General features: G+C 40.9%; 1 protein-coding gene across 2 annotated transcripts in view; it reads right to left on the minus strand.

Annotated features, from left to right (window-relative positions):
- The window catches only part of PTPRO (protein tyrosine phosphatase receptor type O), a 227838-nt gene extending 221321 nt beyond the window's left edge, over window positions 1-6517 (minus strand). For both annotated transcript variants that reach the window (XM_054696421.1, XM_054696420.1), the window contains exon 1: window positions 6056-6517. In XM_054696421.1, coding sequence (XP_054552396.1) covers window positions 6056-6130 — 75 coding nt within the window. In that variant the 5' untranslated portion in view covers window positions 6131-6517. The remainder of the gene's footprint in view (window positions 1-6055) is intronic.
- Window positions 6518-14410: the final 7893 nt, after the last annotated feature.

Genomic DNA, 14410 nt, shown 5'->3' on the forward strand with positions numbered 1-14410 from the left:
ACATCATTGTTTCAATCCTCCTTTTGTGTGGTGGTTTTAATTTAGTAAGAGGATTTGGCCTTTTAAGGAAGAAGAACAACTAGGGAAAGCAAAAACCTTTCACTGGAGAATTGGATTCTCAAGACATGCAGTAATGATGATTTTCTGACACAGGGTTAAAATATGGCTGTACTCACGGAAATAAATTTGAAAGCACTTTGTTCAGAGGGGGAAAAATAAGAATCAGTGCTCTGGAGACCTATGACAAGTTTGCAAAAGGATAAACTTACTTAATTAGGATCAATTAGTGACTGCAAATTCATGAGAGTTATTTGTTTATCCACATGTTCTTCTGAATGTCTCGTAGAAAAAATATGGAACCTTCTAGAGCCTATAGCACCAAAAGAGAAGAAAACAAGATCCACTATGCTTCCAGCCTCATCCCATCCCTTGCTCATTCTACTTGTCAATTTCCATGTTAATTTTCATTTGGCTCCTCAAATCAATGTCACAGGTGCACAGAAAAACTTTCTCATATATTCACTTAAGCAGAAAGAGATTACACCAATGGGTCTTCTTTAAGACTTCTTCATGACTTTTTTAAGGCACTGGATTATGACTCCTGGTTAAGCACCACCACAAATATAACCAAGATCAGGGTGGGTGTAGAAAAGTAATCATCTCTAAGAGCAAAGGTCTGACAAAAATTTGGAAGGATTCCTATTAGAGGAATGCAGAAATCTTTGTCAGTTCTGGTTGATAGTGGTCACAAAAAGAGATGATATAGAAGAAGAAGCAAGGACATTAACCTGCTTATTTGGGTATTGTCTGGAATTGTAGGTCACATAAAAGCTAAGGAAAGCCATTCTCCCCATACTTCAACTCAACTTTTTTTTTTATTTAAATAATAAATTTTATTTTTATATTCCCCCATACAATTGCAACCCCCCCATTCTGACCCCAATCCCTCCCCTCCCGCCCCCACCCCCAAAAAGTGTCTCTGGTTCATAGTTTTTTGTTGATTTTGATTTTCACTTTCTTATATTCATTTTCCTGGTCCCTTATTTAAGTTTTCTAGATTCCTGCTATGAGTGAGACCATCTGGTATTTTTCTTTTTCTTTTTGGCTTATTTCGCTGAGCATGATCCCTTCCAACGCCATCCATGTTGCTGCAAATTGCATGTGTTTATCTTTTTGAATGCTGAGTAATATTCCATGGTATATATGTACCACATCTTCTTGATCCGTTCATCTATTTTTGGGCATTTGGGCTTTCAACTCAACTTTTTAACGGATGGCAGTGTATCACAGTTGAGGTGACACTGATAGATAAATGAGCAATATGGACAATCACTTATTTGGGAAAATAGCACACTGGTATTTTGATTTATGATTTTAATAAGTTCTTAATATAAATTACTATAAAATGTTGCTCTTAGTGTTAACTATTGCATTGTAGTTACTGATTCAATTCACATAATAATTTCTCATATTTTTTCCAAAGATATGTTCAAAAGTCAATATTACAATAGATAACATTCTCCATCATAAACAATATACATAATGCCAAAGATTTGAATTCTGTTTATCAACCTTCTGTTATATGCCTTATAGCATATAGTAGGCAGAGTAAAGACAAGTGCAATAAACATCCCTTTTGCATCAATAAAAAGTCACAACATATTTGTAATTAGATAAATGTACTGTTTTCCAGTAAAGCTCATCATCTGATAGAGGTTATGCCTCTGAACCTACAAAAGCACTGAAACTGTATATTGAGGACACTATATTAGGGAGGAAATGAGAAAGAAATATTTGTGGTCATTGCTACTCAGCCTTCTATTGTGTCACCAATTGCATGCAACACCAAAGACCTTTGCAAATCCTCAAGACTCCAGTTGAAATTGTATTTACAATAATCAGGAGTCAATGTGCTTATAATAATAAATACATTTAAGTTTAGCATTTAGATGCCAGGAATAGTGCCAAGTTCCAAAAGAAAGTACATCACATTTTAAAAATGAGAGGGGGGTGGGTGTACTTTTTTATGGGCCATGTTATTCTTACAATGTGAATTTTTTGTTCTTTAACCAACAACAGTCTTTCACATGACAAAGGACAAAAGCAAACATATTTGCACAGTGGGAAGGATAATCACCTAATTTTCTGCAGACACCCAGCCCAGTGAACCTTGTTCAACTTACTGGAATATTATATGTAAAAGCATTTGGCAGTAACATTTATCAAAGAAGACAGTTGACAAAAGAGTCAATATCAGTAACATCACTGTTAGAAGGGTGATCTAAGCTGCTCCAGAAACATAAGATGATCATGGCTTCTCTGCCAATATTATAAAGACAGAATGTGGATAGAAATCTCAACAAGGAAAGTGAAAGTTCGTGTGTTTGTGTGTGTATGTGTGTGTGTGTCTGGGGGGTGGGGCTAAGAGGGAGGTAGAAAAAATATGAATACAGGGGCAGAGGCGGGGGAGAAAGGGATGAGAGAGGATAGAGGTCAGTGACAGGAGTGGAGAAAGGTAGAGACCTTGGGAAGTAGATATTTCTCCAGAATGAAAGTATTGAGCCAGCATCATAACACTCATGCCTTATGGAATGAAACACAAACCTCTTTTAGAAAATGTCATAGTAAGTCCCTTTCAAATTTAGTGTTCTTTGATTATCTATCAGGTAAGAGCACGAATAGAAGGAAATATAGTGAGGAGGTTAGGAGAGAAAGAAGGCTTCATGCCAAGCCTATGAGTTTAAGGAACATTCCAGTTGACTACTAATGAGCACCATTTCAGGGAAAGCTGAATTTAAATTCCTATGATGTCATACTCTACGATTGGCATCTTGGCTGACAACATACTTATATCGAATGGACTGAGACAGGAAGTAATTTCAGGGAGAGGTTTAATAAAGAAAGAACAGGTGAGAGAAGTCACACTGTTTTCACTGGAATTAGGGGACAATGCACAAAAAGTAAGCCTCACCACATAAATACTCCAATCCTCCATTTATGTAGGTAGAAGATTTGAGATTGGTTGCTCCCAATATATTTGACCATAGAATTCACTTTTGTTTACTATTTTTATGTATACTGTCAATATTGCTATGAAATTTCCAGAGCCAATAAGGTACTTGTGCAATATCAGTTGTGCCGATATTAAGATCATAACAACCAGTAGGTGATTTAGACAATCTAGAATACCTGATTAAATATGCCAGTGACAAGCCATGAATAAGGAATAAAGCATCAAGACTTCCATGGCCAGACACACTTAGGCCACCTCAATCAAACTGCTTATAGTCACTTGCACAAATTCAAATTTTTAGACTATTCTACCACTTATACCAGCTGCTTATTTCTGATTTGTGGAAAAGATGAAACTATAAATCAAGCTTCATATTAGGGAATTTTTCTCTTATGAGGAAGATATTTCATATGAATAGTAAAGGACTGACATAATGAGGACTGAGAGATTTTCAGGGGGCAGTTGAGGCATGATTTGTTTTGATTCAGCACACAGACCTTTTTAGATCTTTTTTTTTTTTAAGATTGATTTATTTATTTATTTATACAAGCACTGGGTACATTCAGAAGCACGGGAGGGTGAGAGAATTCACCAGAGTCAGAGCGGAGGGCAGAACAGGTAGACTGATGAAGTACACTGCTGAGGGGAGCAGCGGGCGGCAGGAGAGGTCTGCGTGCCATGAGGGGCCCTCACTGGGTGGCCGGGGATCACACTGGTGCTGCAGAGGCTGGGGGCAGCTTCGCAACCCAGCAATCAACCTCTGCGCCACTGGGGAAGCCCCCTTTTTAGATCTTATCAGTAAATTTGATAAACAATTTGGTATTTAATCAGGAAATATCCTTCATGTTCCTATCGTCACCTTCATGCTACACCAATTTTAGTGACATTCATTCAGGAACTTGAATACAAAACTATTTCCAAACTATAAGGAAATTATACTTTGTAACCAATATATCATGCAATATACTATTCTGAAGATGTAAAGACATCACCCTACATCCTCTTGTGCCCAATTTACCATGTTGAAGAGATCTTGCCAAGAAAACAAAATCAAATGAAACAGCATATGTGAAATTTCTGGGCAGCTGACTTACACATAGTGGGCATTCAGTCTGTATGTGTGCATATATGTATACATATGTATATTCAGTACATAGATTCATATGAGATTCATATTAAGAACATATATTCAGAATGTATATTTTTCCTTTCTGTGCATACTTTATATTCAGGTGACATAAAACACTGAATTTATATAAAGGGTAATGAATTCCTTTACAGAATTATTTGTCCAATTATGATATATTTTTAAATGACACTTTTAGCATTATATTTACGATGTGATGCAGTTTGCCATAATTGACCTTGACCTGAAAAAGTGCAGGCACACACCTATTATTTGGAACAGGGTGAGCCTCTATCACAGTCACTGAGGATACCTAGTTTTGATTCAAACTTCTGTCACATTTTTTACATCTTAACTGCAATGCTTGACCCCCACTCCCAAATTCACCACTTCAGCATTTCTGGAATTTTCATCCATTATGAGGAATTCAAGTAAGAACCTGTACTTGTGTCAACAATTGCGTTTGGATCAGAGGTCACACATGTAAGCCTGGGCTGTTCCTTAGTATAATGTGCGGTGATTCAATTTCTCATTTTGGATTCATGACAAGTGTTGCACAGCTATGACAGTTCAGGACAGAATTTCACAAATAGAAAAATTAATAATAGAAAACTTAATCATCTAATGTATCTCTAAAGTGTACTGAAGAGCAGCCTCCTACAGTGAAGATACAAGATCAAGCTTATTCTATGCCAGCTTTATATGAAAGCATTATCGATGACTTAAGAAAAATGAAAACACATATTGAATAGAGTTTTGGTTCTTACCTGTCATTGTTACTGTTTCTCCCTGAAACTATTTTTTTCTATTTTCCATTAGATAAATAAAAATATGGGGTATTTAAAATTAATGCTGCTCTTAGTCCACTGTCCTGTTCTACTATCTCCTTGTCAAATATTCATAATTAATGATGCATGTAAGCAGGAAGGAACTCTCTGACAAGCATCCACTGACGTTGCCTGCATTTCTAAGGTAGCATCGCGGTGCTGAAAGGATAGCTCCCGGTCACCTGCCCACAGACAAGAGTTTGCTTTGTGAGAAGGAAAAAGGACAGTCAGAACAGAACTAAAGTAGCCCCACGAGTGGTAGAAATTACCTCGTAACTTCACACCACTTTCAGAGGAAACCGCTAGCCGAAATGTCCTTTAAAAATGCACATACACGATAGTTGTCAAACTCGGATTTTTTTTTTTTTTAATCAGCCCCTTCCTTTTCATATCCCTCAAAGTAAAAACCCTAAAGCAGCAACATTCCACACAAGACACGACAAAGTTAATTGTGCAAGTTTTTCCCCTGCCATTTAAATGCAAAGGTAACTAGTAGCGTCCTCTGCAAATACCGTCTGGGGACGTCCAGAGACTTTATAAGGGAAATCCTCCCTCGGAGATGAAGACTTGGGGAGAAGAGTTCTCTCCAGACTCAATGGGACACTCCTTATTCAAAGAGAACCATGCTCGCGATCCAGCCTGGCAGCGCATTTGCAACCAAGAGCTCAGCCCCCAGCGTCTAATTCCAGCAGAAGGTAAATTAAGACAAAGCAGCCACACACTCCACAGGGGGGAGGGCGAAAAGGTTAAGCAGCATCAGCGTGCAGTCGCGACCAGAAGGGAAAGTGACCTCATTCTGCGTGAGGATGCACTATTCCACCAGCCCACCTTTGATGTGGATGTCGGCAGCGGCAAAAGCACAAAGGGTGAAGGCTGGAGGGAGCAAACTTCCCTACCCGTCCACCCTGCAGCCGGGAGCTCGCACACGCCCGAACAACAAAGCGTGCCCCGGGCTGCACGGCCGGCGCTGCCCGCGGCCGGGTCACCGCGCCCCGGAGCGCGCTGCTCCCCAGCTGCAGAGCGAGGGCGCCCGCGCACATCCGCAGGCAGGACCGCCGGCAAGGGGGAGGGGATGGTGGGCTTCCCTACCTTGAGCAACACAAAGAGCCAGAGCAGAGGCAGGAGGCGACGGCCGCCGCGTGTCCTCGTGGGCAGGTGCCCCATCGCGGCGAGGACGGGGACCCGAACGGACCACGGATCTGCCGGGCTCCCCAGGTGGTAGCGCACAATGGCGAACTGGGGCTGCAGCCTCAGACGGTGGGTGCCGAGGCTGCTCCCGGAGGACACATGCTGCCTTCCCGGCCCCCTTGCGACTGCTCCTTTCCTCTTCCGCGCCCGGGGTCCTCCAGGAACGCGCCTCGAGCGGCTGTTCCTCAACAGCTAAGGATGGAGAGGGTGGGGATTGGAGTGGGCGAGGCTCTGCCGCTGCTGCCACCGTGGCTGCGAGAGGGGGTGGGGGTCCGCGTGGTAAGCGAGGGAGGGGGTGCTGCGCCGAGTCCTCCGAGGTCCTTAGGCAGGAGGGACACTCACTCTGAGCTGCAGACTCACACGGTGACAGCAGCCTCGCAGGGCTCCCACCAGAGTCCGCTGCTGCCTCACTGCCTCCGGCCCTGGGCAGCCCCCACTCCAGGCCCCGCCCAAGCCTTTCCACAGTCGCTGGGACCCAGGAGTTGTGTGGGGTTTTCCTGACTCTTCTCGAACAACCCAGGGGCAGATCCCAGTCACCTCTCAGTCCTCCTGCAACTGCTCTCAGTTGCTGTTATAAAGGACCCTGCCCTTGGGGGATAGTGGTAGTTGTGAAAGTAGTGATGGGATCGTGGGGTGCATGTGGGTGGAAAATGTGGAGACTAACCCTCTCCGCTTTAATTCTCTCCATCCCATTTAAACGCTCTCATTCCCTGCAGCTCACACTCAGCCAGGAGGAAAGCACACAATTAGAGTTTCCATTTGAAATCAGTTGTTCTTGCAAATTTCAAGGGCTGTCCTTTGATACCAAAGTCTGTCGGGTCACCAGAAGCAGACTAGAGGAGAGAGGATTTTAGATTCATAAATAATGTTTGATGATTAAAGAAACTGTCCAACTTTCCAGAGTGCTTATGCCATTTTATATTCCCACCAGCACTGGGGGGGGCGGGGGGTGGGAAGGAGAGTAAAAGGGAAGGTGCATCATTAAAAAGCAGTAATGTTAGGCATACAGTTCCCTGTCTCGATTATGATGATGGTTATACAGATGTGCCTAGATGATTAAACCGAACAGAAGTGTACACACACACACACACACATTCATGTACACCTGGCAAAATCTAAATAACCAACCTCAGCTCTTACTTTTCATACAGCACTAGTTATATGTTATCTCTGGAGGAAAGAGTGAAGGGTACATGGGACTCCTCTGCACTATTTTTCAAATTGATATATAATTGATATATATATATATATAACATTAGTTTCTTGTGTACAACATGATGATTTGACACTTGTATATATTCCAAAATGAGGACCATAATAAATTTAGTTAACATCTATCAACACACATAGTGACAATTTTTTCCTTGTGATGAGACTTTTCAGGCTGAGATACTGGCTAAGTCACACAGTTAGTGGCAGGGCAAAGCACCCAGGGCTACGTTTACTCAGCCTTTGGCTAGAAAAGCAGTGTGTGTGTGTGAGAAGGTTTAAGACAGATTAAACTAATAGGAGGAATATACACTAATAGGAGGAATATATAGATAATAGGAGAAATATACTCACACACACAAATGCATAAATAAATATAGGGTGATGGTTTGAATATATGTGAGGAGATTGTCTTTGGTGTCCCGTAGAAGCTTCTTTTGTTGTCACTCTCTTCCCCCTTATATGCTCACTTTTGTGCCCTATACCCCTGCTTTGTTGACCTGCACTTTCTCTTCCTCTTGGAAAAATACTAGCTGCTTCTTAAATCCCCTGGGTCAGATTCATGGGCTCACTGAAAAGTTTACCCTCAGTACTACACTGGTAGGAGCATTAGTTTGTACGTTTTGCTTTTATTTTGAAGCTCCTGAAAGCTGTTTTCTATTCTACCCATTCCTAAAAGTGACCTTAAGCCAAGAACTAAAGGCCAGTGGCCACATCATCCTCATCTGGTGTGATGCCAATGATTCCTCTTTTGAACAGTTTGACTTTAAAGAGTGTGTGTCTGTGCTGTGAATTATAACTTTGTCTGAGGATATTCACATGTGTATGCAAGTGTGTTTGTGAGCAGGCAGACACAAGGATTTAAGCTTACCTGATGTATGTAGAGTGTTAGAAAGCAATTTCACGGATCATACATTCATCTTGTAAACGCAAAGAGAACTTTCACAGCCATGCACACTTCTATCTGCAGCTTTCTCCAGCTGCGTGAAAGTAAAGTGGAGCCTATGAAATCATTCCTGAGTCAAATGGTGTAAAGGGAGAAGCAATTATCATTCATTCATATGGAAAAATGTTTGAGCATTCCCAGACCTTAGAAATAACCTATCAAATCATACAAATTACACCTAAAACCTAAAATAACACTCACATAAGGGTAAAAGTGGGAATGATGTAGTAAATACCCAGCAGTATAAAGTACAGAAGCTGTGGGGCCTCCCTCATTGCTCTGGCTGCCGCTGTCTCTACAATAGTGTCATAAAACCCACATCAACCCCATCCTCCCTTTTGTTGTAAAAGTGGAAATCCCCTTCAAATTTCTTTCCATCAGTGAAACAAGTATTAATGCATATCTTACATAAAAGCAAGGTAGCAAAAGGAGAATTTTCAAAAAGTGGGGAATACCTGTAATCATATTTGTCCATGTCTTTCCAAGTTTTCATCACATTATCACCATTTGCTTAGTTCTTTCTGCCCTTCTACATATGGATCACTTTTTGGAAACATAACTGTAAACATTAAGCAGTAGAGCAGTCCCTAGTAAAGTATTTGTAATCAGCATTATTAATATCCCATTAAGCAACATGATGATTAGACAGCCTACAGACTGAAAGTTTTATTTCATAATCACAGAAAGCTTCCTCTCCAGAGGAAAGTATTTGCATAGCTGTTACTGGATAAAATCATTTCACTTGTTTTTATTACACAGGAAACACTAACAGTCTTGTGGGTCTTCCTGGTGGGTACTCCCAAGAATGTGAATGCTGTGTCATCAGCACTTGGGAGTTTCAACCACACAGCACGCTGTGTATTGCTTTGAGCTACTGACGAGTTTTCTGATGCAAAAACTTCCAAAGTATGATAAATCTTCTCGTGCCAGTTTTAAGATGCACCCAGAGTGCATCTTCTACTAACATATACCTCACCAAATGCTTCAAAATGCCTGTCCTGATTTCATATCATGCAATACTGCTGGGTAAGGAAGACTGAAATTTCTATCACCAATGACCGTCTCCTGGTGTTGCTGTTCCTGGGAAAAAAAGGAAAATGTGGAAAAACCAAAATCTCTTCCATGCCTTGAGACAGGTGCTTAAAAAACAAATTCTCAAAAGTTGAAATGAAGCTCTCTACTTCCTCTGGAAATGGGAGTAAGAATGTTACTGATCGAGAGAAAGGAAGACATTTTTTTAAATGGGTGGGAGGCTGTTTTGCTTAGGAAAAGCAATCTTCTCTGAAATCTGTAAAAACATGCCCATGCCTTTGTGCTCACATCGCTCTCTTCTAGAGAAAGAGAAGCCATAGTATCCTCAGAGAAGGGGTTGTAATCCCTAGGAGACATTTAATGAGTCACATGGAACTCTTACAGAGCCCTTGCCAAGGAAGCTCAATTCTGTCTTCCAGGGACCAAGAGTAATGCAGTTCTGTGTGTTTGGTCCTGCCTCTAGCCCTGAAATCGCCTACGAGGCAGTTGGTTGGTTGGATATCAGAACTGTATTTATGAGGGTTACTCCATGACGAATAGTTTGCTTCACATGGGAAGCAGGAAACAGCTGATCCCAGATTGTATTCTACTTGAAAAGCAGAGGAACAGTCAATTTGTCATCCATGTCCCATGTCTTGCAATTACTACAACATGTGAACCGTAGATTTGCAATTTGTCCTTAAAATGAGATGACCAGGCAGCATTTTAATATTCAACTTATTTGAGCATTTGCTTTAGTTCTTCTCTTGATGAACACTGGTTTCTCACCTAAAAGATGTGTTGACAATTCACAAATTCTGTGTCTTTCAAAGTAAAAATGACTGACAGTCTTCAGGTGAAAAGCATGGCCCAACTGCCAAGACTTATTATTCCTGCCCCACTTGAGGAATGGTGAAATCAACAGAAGGTCACTTTTGCTTTCACACGGAGACACTTTTCCCAGTGGCTCTTTTTCCTGCTTAAATAAATCTAATTAAGGCATCTACCTTTTTTGTTTGACTTTTACATGGCTTTAAGGAAAATCAAAGAAGAATACCGTGTTACCAGGAATAAGAATCATCTGCTCAAAGCAATAAGGAAAGCTCTATGGAAAACTAATTAGGTATTTATCATCAGATACTGTAGGTATCTGAGATGAATGATCCCAAGTTAGGAAGGTAAATTTTTGCCTTGAGATATCATTGCCTCCTAATGTTATATACTAGAATTACAATTGATTGTTAACATTTCCGTTAATTGCTCTAAAATTAAAAAAATAAACATCCTTAAGTTATACCGTTTTATCACATATTTTGTTTACATGTGATGTGCTGGCTATGATTTTTTTCTGAGGATTCTAGGCATTATATCATCTACTCAGTTAGCTTTTCTTTATAACCAGGTTTTTTAACCAATTATAATTTAAACCATTTATACCCTGTGTGGAAAGATTCACTTGAGCTTGGCAAAAAAACAACAACCAAAAAAACCATATTAGAACTTAAATATAATGGATCTACCAAGCAAGACATATTATTTACTAAGTGAAAATGGTGTCTACTGACCTTTCCTTCTTTCCCTTCTTCACTTCCCTGTAAAGAGAGGACGCAACACACCATGTGTGGTATCACACATAGGATCCACATGAGCCACCAAAAAAGTTTTAATTATGGAAAAAATATTTTAATTATGGAAAATTTTGTCAGTGATTTCAGGGGCTGTGAAGAAACTATGAAAAATTAATCACATATTTTGAAAGTGCACTGCCTTAACTTCTGGGATTTTACTAATAGGTGTAATAATATTACTTGGACAATTATACTTCCAATCAATCACATCAAATCAAGTTTCATGCTAAAAATTACAAAGTTAATAGTATTCTCAAATCTGACTGTGAGGGAAGGGGTGAAGTGGACTGTAGTCTGAAGAGACGGGGAGGGGAGATCACTGATAAACTGGTGTCCTTACCTGTCTTAGCAGAGAGCTCTAGAAGAAAAAAATCAAGGAAGACGTGAATGTTTTGGGGAAATGCCAGTGGCCCAGGGATCATCCTGCACATAATATCCTGCTCCTCAGGGGACACGAAGGAAAAGCATTAAGTGGGGAGCGGTGGGTTTCTAGATGTGCCTGCAGAGTGTGACTCTCTGTGAGAGGAGCAATTTGAGAGGGAGTTGAATGCAGACTTCCCATCTCTCTCCTTTGGTAATTTGATGATGCGGAGAAGTCATAGAGAGTAAGCATTTAATGCATGTGTGAATGATGACTGCAGTGGAATCCAATCAGGGACCCATATGTGCCAAGCCTGTGGTCATTCTCTGTGAACCCCTCATCTGCACGGTCCCTTCTAAGCACTTCTACTTCTCTGGAACCTCCAACTGCCCTGCAGACCCTGTAAGGACTTAGGCTTCACCTGCTGCACCACACTGAAGAGAGAGACCCTGGATACAGGGACAACTTTTCATGTTCCCTGACAGTAAACATAACCTCGCTCATATCTGCTCCTATTTTTCTTAAGAACAAGGAGTTCTTTCTCATTCCACCAAAGGCTCACTCCACCACCTTCCTTCTAGAGTCCGTTCCTTCCAATCCACTTGCCCTCTTTTTTGTAGCCTTTTAAAGGATTCCAACACTTGGCTTTTAAACTATGCTCATATCTTTGTATGTGAGGGAAAGAGAACCTTTGCTGAATTATTCATGTCCTCAGCTGCTACCATTCTGCCCCGCCACTTTTCATCCCCCAGCACTGCCCCTTCACAGCAAATATCATTCAAAGTGTTGTATATACTGTTAAAAAAAAAAATAGAAAGAACAGACCTTCATGCTGGACTCCCACCCAGACTTAATAGCTAGTCTCACTGCAGTTTCAACCCGTCCCCGAAGTCTCCTCAATCAGAAGTTTCCTCATCAGCACAGTGAGGTCGTATGCACAGTAAGAACCTCCCTATAACATTTACCACTGGCTTGTCATAACCCTGCACATCTGATTTTTCCTCATTCTGACTATTGAAACAAATCTCCCTTGCTGGATCATTCTGTCCATTTAACATTGCAACTCTCAAGGCAAAATCCTAACCTCTCCTATTTTCCTCCTATTCTTGTCCCAAGCCAATCTAATCTTCAACTGGGACTTTAATCCCACCAATGCGGATGAGTCAGGGATAATAAAGTGACCTTCACAGAAATTCTTCTACAATTGACTCCCTTTGGAACGTTTCAAACACATCAAATTTTAAACATCTGAAATTGAACTCATGATATGGAGTGCCCTATCTCGATACATGATGCCTCATTAGACCAGAAACCAATGAATCATCCTTGGTGATTCGCTTCCCTCCCACATATAATTTGATTTAACACCCTTATTTTTTTAATCTCTGAAATATTTCTTCTGCCAGTTCACTTTTTTGCATGCCACCACCTGCTTCCTGGTTCAAAGTCTTCTGTAACAATTGCCTACTGAACAATTGCCATACCTTCTGAGAACAAGAGGGGCCCCCATAGCTCCCACACTTCACTCAGAAGCACAGCAGAAAAGTATCTCCATTTGTAACCAGTTGGCTTCATTTTTTAAAACTCAAATCGGATCACTCTGTTTCACATAAATGTATTGCTCACATAAATACAAGCAATGCCTTCCAGAGACATCTAGGATAGTGATACCATTCTCAGCAGGCCACAGAAGGAAATCTATTTTTTGTCAACCTCTCTAGTGCCTCTGGTTACATTCCCATCTCCTTTGCCCTCTGAACTTTCAAAACTCATGCACACTATTCCCTTGTCCCCTGACACTGAGACATGCACTGTTGTCTCTGCCTGGAAGCCTTCTGACCTCTCCTTTAAACGGATCTCTGCTTAGCCTTCAGTCTCTCAGCCTAATTCCATTATTTAAAATTCCATAGCCGGGCCTTCCCAGTGGTGCAGCAGGTTGAGCACAGCGCTGTGAAGCTGTCTGTAGCCTCTGCAGTGCGGGTTTGATTCCCGGCTGGCCATGGAGATTCCCATACAGTGCAGCAGACCTGTCCTGTCTCGTCTGCTGCTCCCCTCAGCAGTATATTTAGGTCCTTCTGCCTGTTCTGCTCCCCACTCTGTCTCTGGTGAATTCTCTCACCCTCCCGTGCCTCTGGCTTGTACCCCAGTGCTTGTACAAATAAATAAATCCTTAAAAAAAAAAAAGACTTCCATCCTTTAAAAAAAATAAAATTCCATAGCCATCTAGTAATTTTACCATTGATATTTTATTTTTATTTTTATCACCATTTACTTAATGTCTTCATCATTAAACTGTCAACTCTGCAAACATAAAAATTATGTTAAGTATTTGCTTGCCACTTTCTCCAGAGCACTTAAGACAGTTCCAGGAGTAAAGTAGGTACTCAAAAATATTAGTTGAATGAATAAAGTAGCATAATTGCCAATGATAATTGTACTATAAAATATGGAAATGTGAAAGACTTATGTTAATATCTTGGTTTCATTGTTCAGTGTGGGAAATCAAATTCTACTCCAGGTACACTTCCACATTTTTAGAAAACAACAAATAAGGCGAGGGTTGGGGGGGTTGGCAAGTTAACAATATGTGCACAAAACTCATTCCACGGAAACTTGTGCAGCCCCTAAGGTTGGAGAATTATCAAGGAGAACAACACAAAAGAGCAGTTAGGAAAGGATTGATAATTTTACTCAAAATCCAGGCAAGCCTTCAGTTTCTGAATGGATGAACAAAGCATGGCGTATATAGCCAACATACCATTATTCAGGAATGAAAATGAATGAAGTACTGATCCAAGCAACATAAGTGAATCTCAAGTGCATTATGCTAAGTGAAGAGAAGCCAGACTCAAAAACCACCCACTGTATGATGCCTTGATGTGTCATTACGGAAATGAAACAACCACAGGTGGAGGAGGTCAGATCAATAATTGCCACAGGCTGGAAGGGATGGAAGGGGGTGACTAAAAAGGGACACAAGGGAACTTTGTGGTGACAGAAATGTTCTAAATTTTGGTGGTGTTGGCAGTCCCAACTTACACACAGTTGTCTTAAAGAATGCCCTGTATTTTACATTTAACTAAATATTTCCACATGTATCC

This window comes from Talpa occidentalis, unplaced genomic scaffold, assembly GCF_014898055.3.
Source record: "Talpa occidentalis isolate TD23 unplaced genomic scaffold, MPIMG_talOcc4v2.1 talOcc4.16, whole genome shotgun sequence".
Taxonomy (NCBI): Eukaryota; Metazoa; Chordata; class Mammalia; order Eulipotyphla; family Talpidae; genus Talpa; species Talpa occidentalis.